General features: G+C 36.9%; 1 protein-coding gene across 1 annotated transcript in view; it reads left to right on the forward strand.

Annotated features, from left to right (window-relative positions):
* Positions 1–14,683, forward strand: part of CMYA5 (cardiomyopathy associated 5) — a 64,059-nt gene that overhangs the window by 1,261 nt on the left and 48,115 nt on the right. The window contains exon 2 of the mRNA XM_083353116.1: positions 5,249–14,495. Within this exon, the coding sequence (XP_083209242.1) occupies positions 5,249–14,495 (9,247 nt within the window). The remainder of the gene's footprint in view (positions 1–5,248; positions 14,496–14,683) is intronic.

Raw genomic sequence — 14,683 nt, forward strand, 5'->3', positions numbered from 1 at the left:
ATATAATTATGATTGAATTTAAATTTTTACCATTACTGTGAATTTTTTAAACAAAAACTGCTACAATAATTTTAATTGTAGCCAGTAAATTCATAATATCTAATTGGTATTAGTCTACTAAGAATATTGGGCTCTGCACTATAGATACATAATTTAATTAGCAAAATGGATTCTCTGTGCATGTTTGTGTAGCTTCTGCAAAGCAGTGCTTAATGAAAATGACGTGAGTTGGTTGCTAAAAATGTTGGATGTTTCTGGGAACTCACCCAAGTTTGCTGTGTGCTTCTTATAGTAATAAATGCTTTTTACAAAATCTATCTAGACATTTATCAGCAGACTGAGAAAAAATTGAGTTAGAGGCATAAGAGCAGAAGACGCATTATAGTCTGCTATTAATCTGGGACCGCTAAAAGATTCTTAAAATCCAGTACAGCCGGTCCCAGCGCTGAAAGTAGGATTTTATTTTGGGGAAAACAGAATGGAAGCTTTCAAAACCAGCACTTCCTCTGAGCCTCTGAAATTAAGTTTAATACCTACTTGTTTTGTGATGATTCCTAAATGCCTTTTCTATCATTAGCTGTTTCTGGGGGAATAGGAAGAACCTGACTGCAGTAAGACACAATTCAGTTTTTGTACAGATGTGGTAGGGGACAGAACAGTAATTCAACAGAGCTATGCAACATACCACTGATACCTCCCTGGACACTCATTAAACTACTTGCACAGATTCTTCTTATTTTCAAGCTGATCAGCTGGAAAGCAAAGGCAGATCTCTGGTGAAGTGTATATGAATTCCATAGACATTTTTAAAGAATAAAAATGGTGGCAGCTGTATTGTTTTCCCAGTTAACCAGAGGAGGAGGAGGAGGAGGAGGAAGACAGGCTAGAATTAGTGATGAAGGAGTGATGAAGGTGATGAAGGAATAACTTTATCAATGGTCTTATATGTTGATGCTTATGACATATTGTGGCCATCAAGGCAGAGCTTGCACGGGAATTCTCTCTGTCAGAGGGAGAATGTCTTTCATTCTCTCTCTGCAAATATTATGCAAGAGAAGATAGTTATTACACTGCACATCCTCTGGTTTCTATGTATTCTGAATTCCATGCCTAGAAGTTTTGATTACATGGAACTCTATATCTGAAGATGTCCACAGTCAGAATTTACAAATATGAACCTGTTGATGTTTTCTCTGTGTAAGAAAGCTTCAATTTGAGAAAGAAGGTTGTCACTTAGAGCATGAAGTTGGAAATTGATAGGGCATTTGGCAAGCTGGCACCCTGGTCTCCTCACATTCTCTGGCACTGTGGTTTCACTATCCTAACACATATCTCAGTCATTGATCCGGATCCAATCCCAATTTTGAAGAAACTGCTTTCTTTATTCTTTTGTAAGTGCTTGCCTCCTTCCTGAGTGTTAAGGACAGCCAGTTCCATATAATTGTGTGCTGGGAAATTTGGCTCGTTCGAAATAAAAAAGAGGACGTCTGCCAGGATAGCCAGTTTGATATAGTAGTTAAGGCTCAGGCTAAAAAACAGGAAACTGTGAATTTAGGTTCACCTTAGGCATAAAAGTCAGCTAGGTGACCTTGGGTCAGTCAGTCTCTCTCAGCCCAAAATACCTCACAGAGTTGTGGGGAAAAGAGAAGGAAGGTATATTTGGTGCCTTGAGTTATGTACAAAGGTATAAAAGCTGCATAATAATTAATTAGTTAAATGAATCAATAAAATAGCCTGAAATTGATAGATTGCAATGGGGTGGATATCTGTATGACAGAGAGAACCATCTTAGAAAGTATGAAGGTTTGCTGCTATTATTGTATCCAATCAACATTTCTTCTAATTAAGCCAGAATTCTTTCATTATTGTGGAAATAAAAGGCAGGAGTCCAGATGCAGTATCTTTCTGCATATATCATTATAAAAATATTAGTATATTTGACCTCTGTTCCTCATTAAAAATAAATCTGAAACTCCAAACCAGACCCCCAGTATAATTGTACAAATCTCCAAACCGAGCTGGGAAACTTGCCTGGCCTTTTTGTGAAAATAAAGCTAACATATCAAAAAGCTGCCAGAATGGAGAGAATCACACCTGTTGTGTGTATTTGTAATAATCTATAAACACACTTTATATAAATTACCTAGAACAATTTATTGGAGAAGGTGCTTCTGAGCAGGATAGCAGAGCCAAGCACCTCAGTGATAATTGTCCTAGTGTTTTCTTTAAAGTGGACTCAAGGAGGACTGAGTCACAGGATATATTCAATCTCTATTTCCTAAGATGTCTTGATGTAATGCTATTTTTCAGATACGGCATATATTGGTGCTATCTGTTTCTGCCTCAGGGATGTACACAGGAAGATGCTAATCATACTGATATAAGAGAAGACTTTTTGGATAATTCCCTGCAAACCAGGATTTAACTCCTATATTTACGTATCTCCTGATAGATACCATGAATTACTGGTATCAATTCAAATTCATCTCTTTTTTGTTTTAAACCAAACTGGCAAATTGGAGGATTTCCAAGCAATTTCTTCAATTGTTTTGTCTATGATGATTTCCATCATAGGAGGTGCAGGTCCAACTGGGCATCAAGCAGAACCTCTCGACTGATCAAACATAGCTGTTCTATAGTTTCAGAACATGAACAATGGTGCTGAAGCATCAGCATTTTTCTACATCATATGTCATGAGGTGGTTAGGTTTGTTACTGAGGAGAATGCCTGCTTGGTCCCACTTCTCAGATCCTGTTTTCCTGATGTGGTAGCTGGATGGTATGATTATATCAAGGAAATATAGAAGGCATGACAGCAAAAGTCATGCTTGGAAGGCAAGTCTTGCCTCCATGATGAATACAGGATTGTAATATAATCTTTTTTTCTTTTTTCAGAAGAGGGAGAGGGATTTGTTTGGCAGCCTGATTTATAGGGGAAAAAGGAGGCTTAGCCAAATGCAGACAGTGATTGACTAAAGGGTTTCAGAGCTTTGCTATTGGTCAGCAAGTGCAAGTACCCATTGACTGTTAGTTCTCAATGAATGTTATGGGCTCACAAACAAGTATTTTTTTCAGATCTAGAAATAGTCACAACAACTGGTCAATCTCTGCTGTATTTTCATTATGAAATTATATAAGACAAATGAAAGAAATACTAGAATTTCCCTAAAATACAAAGTCCAGGCATTTTTCTCATTTTCACTTTATATATGGTTTACTCTTTACTTTTTAATTCAGATCACATCATTTGTAAATATCACTATAACATTGGAAAAAATATTTGTATCTTTTCCTTTTCACTATTATATTGGTTACAATACACTCATGAACATACATGTACCCACATTAAACACACAGAGGATGTTTTCTTGTTTAACTCTAACGAACTCTCACTCAGTCCCCAAATAAATTAATGTAGTAGGATAAAAAGATTTGAAGTGAAAAATCTGATGGCATCAGTTTTTTGAGTTGTGAAGTCTCAAGTTCAATTTTTGCTAAAATAATGAATGGACAAATAGAATAGCATTTTTTAAAAACTATGGCTTTACATAAACTACAAGGATTCAAACAGAGATTAGAACTGGAACACTAAATAGTGTCCATTTGTGAAATGTGGGGCAGTCTGCTCTATCATTTGAATGAATTGCTATCAGAATAAGAATACTAACCTGGATTTTGACCTTGATAAACATTAAGGGGAGTAATCTGCATATTAAAAGGGATTTTTTAGATAAATTGAAATAAGCTATTTGTCAGGGGAGGAACAACTGTCTTATGGATTGACTGATTGATATAATAATAATCATATTCTAAGTTGTCAGTTATGGTTCAATATGGTTATAAATGTTTCCTGCAAAAAACTAGAACATGACTCATAGGGTAAGAAAGTATATTAACGTTCAGTTACCCATTTGTAGTTAGGAATATAAGCTTCAGGAAAAAAAACACTTTTGTAGATGCTGATTCCCAACAGAATAAACCTTACAATGCAATGTGACTGAGCTGGGGAACTGTAATGCCTTTTATACTCCTTTATGGAAACACCAGAAATGAGTTTTGATCTAGAATTACTTAAGCTAATGACCTTATTTTTCACAGACAAAGTGCCCATTTTACATAGTCTTGGTAAAAAAAATATTTTGAAAATAGTTTTATGGTTTTTTATAAATGTTATTCCTTCGAATAGGAATATTCAGGATCACTGAGATTCAAGTAACATTGATTGGTTCTATGTTACATCAGACTCCTTAATAATACTAGATATTACTAATAATAATTAGTGATATTTTTTAACTCACCAAGGCTAATGAAAATATGAGAAAGATATCTGGAACCAGGAATACGTTTTGGTATTTCATATAGCTTTAAGTACTCTTCTTTGAACTAAGCAAGCAGGATCAAAAGTTACAGCATATTAAACCCTTCAAAAGATTTTGGATTCAGACTTCTGAGTTCAAAATAATCCATTCAGAGCCCAAATTAGCTTCTTAGAGCTTGAAACATCTATTCTTAGTTCATTGGAAATGTTCAACAGGTTTCTGACCTTAATGAAAGTATTAGCTCAAAATATTTCAAATTTGAAACATTTTCACACATTTCTATAACAGATATTATTTAAAGCATGGCCTTCATGAGTGGTGAGAAAAGAATCAGCTGTTCTCAGGACAAAGTTATTAATTTTGTCAATAACCTACAACCACTTAGCTTCAACCACTCAGCTATGAAACACAGGGAAAGGTTGGAAGAAGGAGCAATAAATTCATACTGTTTTGGGTGTAAGAAAGAAATTGCATCCTCTCACTGACAGAGGCCAATCATCTGCTCAATGCAGTTTCTTCAATTCTGGCAAATAAATTCTTATCTAACCACACACTACACTATGAGTTTAAGACATTTCTTTGCTTAGCAGTCAAGGTAAGCTGTGTAAAGTCAAGAGGCTGAAACTTATTGCTGAAACCTGGCACACAGAGCATAACATATCCCCCCCCCTCTCTCTTACACATATACAAATTCATAATCCATTTTAGATTATAAGGAAAACTTTTTCTCTTGTCTTAAATTATTTTCGATTATCATGTAACAGTAATCCAACAATGCATTCTTATGGCAAGGAAGATTATCAGTCCCAGTACTGTCTTATGAAACAGATTTAAGACTTTGAAAAGTAATATTTATATATTTTATTATTTAGTTATTCTTGTTTTTATTAAAGAATGTTATAGTTTCTTACTATTTGTTTCTTTAGCAGTTTTAAAAAACATAGCCAGAATGAAGAGATGAAAACCAAGTTGTCTGATGCTATGGAGGCTGTTCAAAGTGAAGAAAGTAGCTTAACATGGGAGACCAACTCAAGTAGATGTTCCACATCCCATGCCTCAGAAGCCAGCATTACATCTGGGGTATACAGTATGGAAAACTCATACACAGATTATTCTCCAGGAAGGAAGGAAGGGAGAAAGACTATGCATGAAAAACCGAGCAATACAAGCCATCAAATGTTAAATGAGAAGAAAGAACCAGACAGCCAAGAATGTGATTTTCCTCAGATGTCACTGCTGAAAAAAGCTGAAGAAAGAGAATTTGACCCATCTGATCCACAAGCATGGCCTGCTCAAGTACAACCTTCTAAGATTAAAGACTATTTGGTTCAAATCACACAGGAAGTAGTGACCTCTGGGTCAGAGGAGAAAGAAAATACTCTGATGAAAAAGGGGGAGCTGCCCCTCAAAGGAACAGTAAGAGCCAGGATTCTTCAAATCACTGCTGTATTGGAAGAGAGACATAAAAAGGTTTTCCGAAGGATAAACAATAAAGATATGCCTCCACCCTCAGAGGTGATCAGGAAGCCAAGAGAACCACCCAAAATCTTCTGCAGACAAGGCATATCTGTATCTTTAAGGCACATTGAACAAAACACGGCAGAGAAGAATAACAAGAAGGAAGTTCTGAGTTATAATCTCAGACATGTAGAGACAAAAAGTTCAAAGTCTGCACTTTACAGTAAAGAGGAAAGGAAACCACAACATTTTTTTCTCCCTAAAACACAAAAGCCTTCAGAAAAGCTACCAAAAAATTCAGCACACCTTAGTGATAAAGCAAAGAAGTCAGCCACCAAACAATATTCACCTGAAATTCATACCTCACTTCCAGAACTGATTCAACCAGCTGAGTCTGACAAAATGGGAAAAAAAGAAAAACAGTCTCTTTCTTCAAATACTGCACTGGAAGAATCATTTAACTTTGTTGGTGAAAAAAAGGAAATTCAGGATCATATACCAATGACCTTGGAATTTTCTGATTTATTAAAAGAAGTGAGGTCTCCGTCAGAGAATCAAGTAACTCAGCCTTGTTCCCCAGTTCCTGTTGAACTACTTCCTTATGTTGAAACAGAAACAGAAAATCAATCTGACTCAGTGGGAAGAATGTTATCAGAAACTTCGATTCAACATGTACAGCACCCTCATAATATTGTAGCTACTCACTGTGAACCTGTAAGTTGTAACTTAACTGAAGTTAGAACTCAATTTATGGAATCTACAATTTCTTCAAGACTGGAGGTCAAAGGCACATCCTTAGGGCAGTCTGTTGAAGAAGACAATCAAGAGGTTTCTCTTCATTCAACTGAAACTCCAGATACTAACCTGGAGAAGGAAGAATTACCCTCATTTGTCAGAAAAACAGAAAAGCAAGAAAAAGAACAGTTATCAGAGAAATCTTCAGACAAAGAAAGAATGCAGGAACAATTTACTGTGCTTTTACAAACAAAACCAGACCAGCCATCCTTGTCTTTGGTTCAGGAGTCAGAAGCTAAAGAAACTGAATCTGCATCAGATTTAGCAGTTATGAATGCTGAACCTGAAGTGACCGATTTAGCTGAAATTAGAAATCAAACTATGGACTCCACAATTCCTTCAGGAATGGAAGTCAGTGGTACAGCCTTGGAGTTTTCAGTTGAAGAAACAGAGAAACAAGAGGTTCCTCTTTATTCAACTGAAACCAAAGACACCATCCCTGAAAAGGCAAGATTACTATCTTCTGTTAAAGAAGGAGAAAAGCAAGAAGAAGAACAGCTGGCAGGGCAATATTCAGAAAAAGAGCAGTTAGAGGACAAAATAACTACATCTTTTGAAACAAAATCAGACCTGCTACCTTTGTTTGGTTGTCAAGACCACAAGTCTGAAGCTCATGAAACTGAGCCTGCATCTGATTTAGCAGCAAGGCATGGTGAATCTGAAACATCTGATTTAGCTGAAGTTAGAAATCAAGCTATGGATTCTGCAATTCCTTCAGAAATGGAAGTCAGTGGTCCACCCTTAGAGCATTCAGTTGAAGAAGCAGAGAAGGAAGCAATTACTCATTATTCAATTGAAACCAAAGATGAAAAGGCAAGATTACCATTTTCTGTTAAAGAAAGAGAAAAGCAAGAAGGACAGCTGGCAGGGCAATATTCAGAAAAGGAAAGGTTACAGGGCAAATTAACTACACCTTTTGAAACAAAGTCAGACCAGCTACCTTTGTTTAGTTATCAAGACCATAAATCCGAAGATCACGAAACTGAACTTATATCTGATTTAGCAGCTATATGCAGTGAGCCTGACATATTTGAAATTAGAAATCAAGCTATAGAATTCAAAATTTCTTCACAAATGGAAGTTGAAGTTGTGCCCTTGGAACATTCTGCTGAAGAAGCCAAGAAGCAAGAAGTTTCTCCTTATTCAACTGAAACCAAACATGCCATCTCTGAAAAGGCAAGATTACCATCTTCTGTTAAAGAAGGAGAAAAGCAAGAAGAAGAACAGCTGGCAGGGCAATATTCAGAAAAAGAAAGGTTACAGGACAAATTAACCACACCTTTTGAAACAAAATCAGACCTGCTACCTTTGTTTGGTTGTCAAGACCACAAGTCTGAAGCTCATGAAACTGAGCCTGCATCTGATTTAGCAGCAAGGCATGGTGAATCTGAAACATCTGATTTAGCTGAAGTTAGAAATCAAGCTATGGATTCTGCAATTCCTTCAGAAATGGAAGTCAGTGGTCCACCCTTAGAGCATTCAGTTGAAGAAGCAGAGAAGGAAGCAATTACTCATTATTCAATTGAAACCAAAGATGAAAAGGCAAGATTATCATCTTCTGTTAAAGAAGGAGAAAAGCAAGAAGAAGAACAGCTGGCAGGGCAATATTCAGAAAAAGAGCAGTTAGAGGACAAAATAACTACACCTTTTGAAACAAAATCAGACCAGCTACCTTTGTTTGGTTGTCAAGACCACAAGTCTGAAGCTCATGAAACTGAGCCTGCATCTGATTTAGCAGCAAGGCATGGTGAATCTAAAGTATCTGACTTAACTGACGTTAGAAACCAAACTAGGGAATCCACAATTCCCCCTCAAATGGAAGTCAAAGGTGCGCCCTTAGAATATTCTTTTGGAGCAGAGGTTTCTTTAAGTGTCATCCCTGAAAAGTCAACATTACCATCTTCTGTCAAAGAAGCAGAAAATGAAGAAAAAGAACAGCTGGCAGAGGAATATAAAGAAAAGGAACAGTTACAGAATAAATTAACTACACCTTTTGAAAGAAAATCAGAACACAAATCCAAAGTTCATGAATCTGAACTCACATTTGACTTAGCAGCTATACATGATGAACCTGAAGTGTGCGATTTAGCTGAAATTAGAAATCAAGCTATGGAATCTACAATTCCTTCAGAAATGGAAGTCAGGGGTACACCCTTAGAGCATTCTGTTGGAGAAATGGAAAAGCAAACAGACTCTCTTTATTTAACTGAAACCAAAGAAGCCATCCCTGAGAAGGCAAGATTTCTATATTCTATCAGAGAAGGAGAAAAGCAAGAAATAGAACAGTTGTCAGAGGACTCTTCAAACAAAAGAAAGGTGGAGGATCAATTCCAAAGAAAGTCAGGCTATCTTCCCTTGGCCCACAAATCAGAATGTGAAGAAGCTGAGCTTGCACCTGATGTAGCTTCCACAACACAGGAAATCTGTAATACTATTGAAGAACCCACTGGACTTTCAGAGTATTCTTATACTATGGTTGAAGAAGAAGCCACAAAAGAAGAAAAATTAAAATCTGACTTGCCAAGGCAAGCTGCTCAGACTCGGCCATCTCTGACCATTATCTCAGAAGGAAAATGTGTAAGAGATAAAACAGAGACTCAACTTGCAGAATTTTTGTGTCCAGATTCCACACTCTTAGTTCCAAACATACAGGAGGAAATGGCTCAACAACATTCTATAATACCAGCACACTCAGAACCAGAACATCTTGTTATCGCCAAATCCATAAAGGCACCACATGGATCTGAAGAGATATCAATTCTGAGTGACAAAGTTATTGAACCACTCAGCTCATCAGAACAGTTGCTATCTACTTCATCTTTTCTCATTGCCAATGTGGAAATGCATGGAACACAGCCACCTTCATTAAAGGCTACTGCATCATTGTTTGAACAGCCAAACTCTAATATATTCTGCCTGCCTCAGCAAATGAAAAAACAAAGCAATCGGTCTGATTCCACTGAATTAACTCCTATGATAGGAGAATCACATTTTTCTATTGGGTCTTTCCAAAATGCTGAAACAACAAAAGAAGAAAATCTGTCCTTGTCATCCACAGAGGTTCTAGCAAAAGAATTAGTATCTAAATCAAGGGAGCCAGAAATTGGCATAGGTACAAAAACAGAGCAACTTTTCCCAACTGTATCTGCACAGTACGCAGGTGAAGCACCTGTTCTAATGCAAGAATTGAATTTAGAAAATCAGCTGCAATCCACTATAAAAGCACAATCGGATTTTGAGAAACAAGATAAATACTCTTGTGAAATAAGTGAAGATCAATTGAAACAATCATTGGAATCTGAATCAAGACAGCATTTTATACAGCAGAATTCTACTGTTTCATCCCAGCTGGAAGGAACAACTGCTTTGCATTCTGTCAATGAAATGCATAAGGAAATTATGCAACCTGATAAACCTATCATTAAGCCATTGCAACTTGATTCATTATATCCTGGTTTTGAGCCATCACAGACAGATGCTGCTCAGCAGCAAACTCTTCAGCATTTATCACAAACACTTCTACCCATAGAAGTGGATACAGTGCAGATAAGAAAGGAAAAGGAAATAAATGGGATCCAGCCTCCTTTGCCCACAACTAGGCAGGCTTTATCTCAGTCAGTTTATTCAATGGATTTGCAAGAAAATCAAGGTATTTCAGGAACTGCAGCCAAAGATTCTGAATTTTTAAGCATGCAACTCAATAAGTTTGATGCAGAGCACTATGGCACTGCTGGTCCAGAATCAAAGCACCTAGCAAAATATGCTGTTGAACCTATAACTGCACAGCTGGAGACTTCTTCCACAAATGAGATACACTTCATGTCTGAATTGGGAAAACATTTAGATGCATCCTTTCCCATTTCAAGCACAGAAGGAGAAGACCTTCAAATGCCTATATTTGTGACATCAGAATCAGAAGATGAGCAGCCAATATCAACTAAAAAAGAGAGGGAAGAAACTGAATGTAGTGCACCCATAATTCCAACATCCAAATTAAAAGGTTCTGCTTCAGAAACACAGGGAAATCAAAATGATTTGTCTAAGACATTAAATGAGGCATCTGAATCACCACCATTAATTTTATCATTTGTCCCTGATAAAATAAAGCCCCAGGCAATACTTATGAGGGCCGGAGTAAGTTCACTACCAGCCTCACAGCAATCAAATTCTATTTCTTCAGAATGTATTAACAAAATTGAGATTGGGAAAAATAATTTTCCTTTTCCTGAGTCTCAAGATATATTGTCAGATTTACCATTCCTTACAAATTCCTCTATAGAGGAGGTCAGCCAAGAACCACTGCATTCATCAAAAACTGTGTCCGAGGAATCCAGATCTGAAGCTACATATGAGGAAATAAACGAACAGTCTCCTGTTTCTGCAGCATTGTCTGCAGAACATGTTTTTGTTGAACATATTTCATCTTGCGCTGCTTCTGAAAAAGAGAAACAAGTGCAATCTCATTCAATTTTCAGTGAAGAACCAATGGATGTGGTTGCTAGGAAAGCAAATATGGAGGATACCCAGTCTCATTTGCTTGTTACTCCACATTCTGAAACCAAGAGCCAGGATAGCAAACTATATAGTCCAGTGGCATTGCAATCAGAGCAGGAAAGTCTCACTTTATTGAATTCCACTGAAGAAAAACTCAAGCAAGAAACTCTTTTATATTCATCTTCCACCATACCTCAAGAAATATTATATTACCAGGGAGAAAAAGAAGACCAAAAACCAAGAATTTCTCAGACTAAATGTTCAAAAGACCAGGATGCTCCATTAAAAGATGACAATTTGTTGCAATCAGTAAAAGAATCTAAGCTGGAAGAAATTCAGCTTTACTGTTCTGCAACTGTTCAAGGTTCATCCCATTTGGCTGATATGAATCCCCAAGAACAAGAGGATCATCTGCCTAAAACTGGAAAAGTAGATTCTGATGTTCCTGTATTATCACAGTTGATGGATGATGCAGAAAAACAAGAAATGCAGATAACATGGTCTGAAGCTGCTCAAGTAGAAGGTAAACTATCTGTTTTGTCAGAAAATGAAATGAAACCTGACATGTATCCATCATTCACTGCATCCCTGGATACAAAACAGTTAGATTTATCTTATTCAAAACAATCAGAACTCTATTCACCTGAGGGACAAAATCAGGCTTATGAACAAGAACCACTCATTTCATCTCTTTTCAGTAAGAAAGTGAAAGAGCTAGAAGAGAATGCATATCCATCTTTAGTCTTAACGTCGTTGTTGAGCCCATCCCACTCTGCTACATTGGATCCAGAAAGGAAACAAGAAAAGCAGCCTTGTAAAACTGTAATAACAAAGGAGATGCCAGAAGAACCCATGTCCATTGCTGCATTCCTTCTTTCTGAGGCTAAGACAATAGAAAGGTTTTCCCCCCATATCTCAGAAAAAGAGAATTTAGATACTCAAGCTCTTTTTGGGGATGCTGATTCAATAAATGGTTCAACTGTCTTTCCTGAGAAAAATGCAGTGGCAGAGAAGAAAACTGAGCTTTCTCCAACACATTTTGAATCAGAACCCCAGGCAGATGGAATCATTAGTACAGAACATCTTTCAAAAGCAGAAGAAACAAAACATTTGCCTACCATGGAGGATACTTTGAAAGTGTCTGAACACTATTTGAGTAAAGAGAAGGAATTCAAAGATCAAGAGAAATTGAGAGAAGAAGCCATACCAGCTCCTAATCTTGATCTAAAAAAAGACATGGTTAATATTTCTGAAAGTTGTGAAGTTGTGAAAACTAATGTTCCTCTCATTTCCTCTGTTGATAGAAAAAAGCTTATACTAGAGGCAGTAGAAACCATTTCATTGTTGGAAACAAAAGCAGGTAATGATACTAGAGATGTGGTTGTTGATAAGGAACCTTCAGTTGACAAACCAAATAAACAATATACAGAGGACTTAAAGGGAGATAACCCTGAAATGGCAGCAAATGAATCAAAGGAACTTGAAAAAGAGAAGGGTATTAAGGAAAGCACAGAAATCAAAGAGGTTTCTGTTATTCCAGAAAACAAGAATGATAATATTTTTAATCATGCCAATATTGATTATGTTGAAAAGGATACTTTGATTGAAAATACATCCTTCACCCAAACAGAAAAAGAAAAGTCTATTCAGGACATGGAGAAACCATTTGATGATATAGATAAACAATATGTGGAAGCGACATATCCAGCAGCAAAATCAAAGAATATTTTGGAGTTGTCTTTATTAGAAAGAGAATTGAATGAAGCCTCTAATGGAATGATAGAAAAACAAAATGCAACAGCTACCCGTCAAGACATTTCAAAAACAGCAAATGAAATTAAAATGATTGAAGCTGCTGGGGATGATAAAAGCATAGAGCATGAGTTTAACTTAGCAAACACTAAGGCAGTCTTACTTAATACTGAGAAAGATGAGTTGTCTCAGTCACCAACTGCTACCTTGCCAATGACTGTAGTGGACTCTGAGTTTCTAGAGATGCCACCTGCCTTGGCATTTTTATGTAAAGATTTCTATGAAGAAGCAGTGGGTGATTCTAAAAAAAATAGCCACAAATGTAAAGAAGTGAAGGATATTGATCTGCCTTTTCATATCAGAGATCATATTCCAGATGATGGGATTGAAATGCATCTGGAGGAGGAAATTCTTAAAGATTACACTACAAATAATGTGGAAGAATCCAAGAATGAAGACATTTTAAATGGTCAGTCTTTTAAAGAGGAAACTTTAACCCAACCAAAAGTCACAGAAGATGCTTATGAACCAAATGCAAAAAAGAATGAGTCTGCAGATATTCATCCTGATCTATGTGCCCAAGTGGAGGAATGTCTGAGTGATACAGTTACACATGGGGTAACTGAGATTGTGAGTGACATAAAAATTAGGATTTGTCAGCCAACACATGCAATTCCTTTTGGAAGAGACTTCTATAGCTCAGGAGCCAACAATGATGACAGTAGTCAGAGAAGTGAAGAAGAATCCTTATCTGATGACCCAGGTCAGCTGGTACCAGAAGAAACAAGTGATGAGGAGCCCAGTCCAATACTTGATTATGCAGCAACTGTATATCAGACTGAATCATCTGGGCAAGATGGATCAAAGAATGATGCTGGATATGCAATCATCCAAAGCCAACAGTCTGAAATAAAAGAAGTTCATGGAATGGATGAAGATGTAGTTGTAAAGACTGCCCAAAAAATTGCACAATCTCGTGAAGGATTAGGTCAAGCTGAGAAGCAAGGTGAAAGTCAACTAGGAGATACATATGTTTTAGTTGAGTCTCCAATACAAGATACGTATGTTTTAGATCACAAAGATATTCCATGCTGGGACATTGAAGTGCAAAAATCTGAGAGCAGAACTGGAGAAAATAGTGCCCAGCATCTAATGCAGAATGACACAGCAGATCAGTTAGCAGCAGAAGTAAAATCTGATAACCAATTTGAGGAAGTTGACTATTCTCTTTTGTCTCATGATTTTGATACCTACCCATTATACTCAATAAAAGAGGAAGAGGACAGTGACATCGAAGAAGATCTAGCTGAGCTCTTGAAATATGAAGTGGTTACCCACAATGATATCTTTCAGGAAGAAATCTCTTCAGAAATAGCTCACGAAGAACTGCTTTTTGACGATAAAGAATCCCTAGATGGCATTAGTGATACTTATGAATTTGTGAATGAAGGAGAGGCAAGAATGTATGCTGAAGAAAAGGCAGCTGAATTGCTTGATCTTGAAATGCTACAAAGAAATGTACCAGAATATGAATTTCTACAGAAAGAAGTTGACCAAGAACGTTTGGATACATACTGCTACCAGTGCAAATGTCCCATCTCCTCTGAGGATAAGCTTTTTGAGGAGCATAAAGACCATAATGTAGCCGACTTGGGTACAGCTGTGACTGTGTTAAAGGTAAGACATTAAAAATATGCAGTTAATACTGCTCTTTGTTCTCACTGACATACGTTAGTGTTTAAGTAAAATAGACAAAAGCAGCAATAAATATCTAGTGCCCTCTAGATGTTTTGACCTTTAATGCCTGTTGGCTCTACGCAATATGGCCACTGGCAATGTATTGAGGTAAAGAACATCTGAGGGCA

Source organism: Vipera ursinii, assembly GCF_947247035.1.
Source record: "Vipera ursinii genome assembly, chromosome: 2".
NCBI lineage: Eukaryota > Metazoa > Chordata > Lepidosauria > Squamata > Viperidae > Vipera > Vipera ursinii.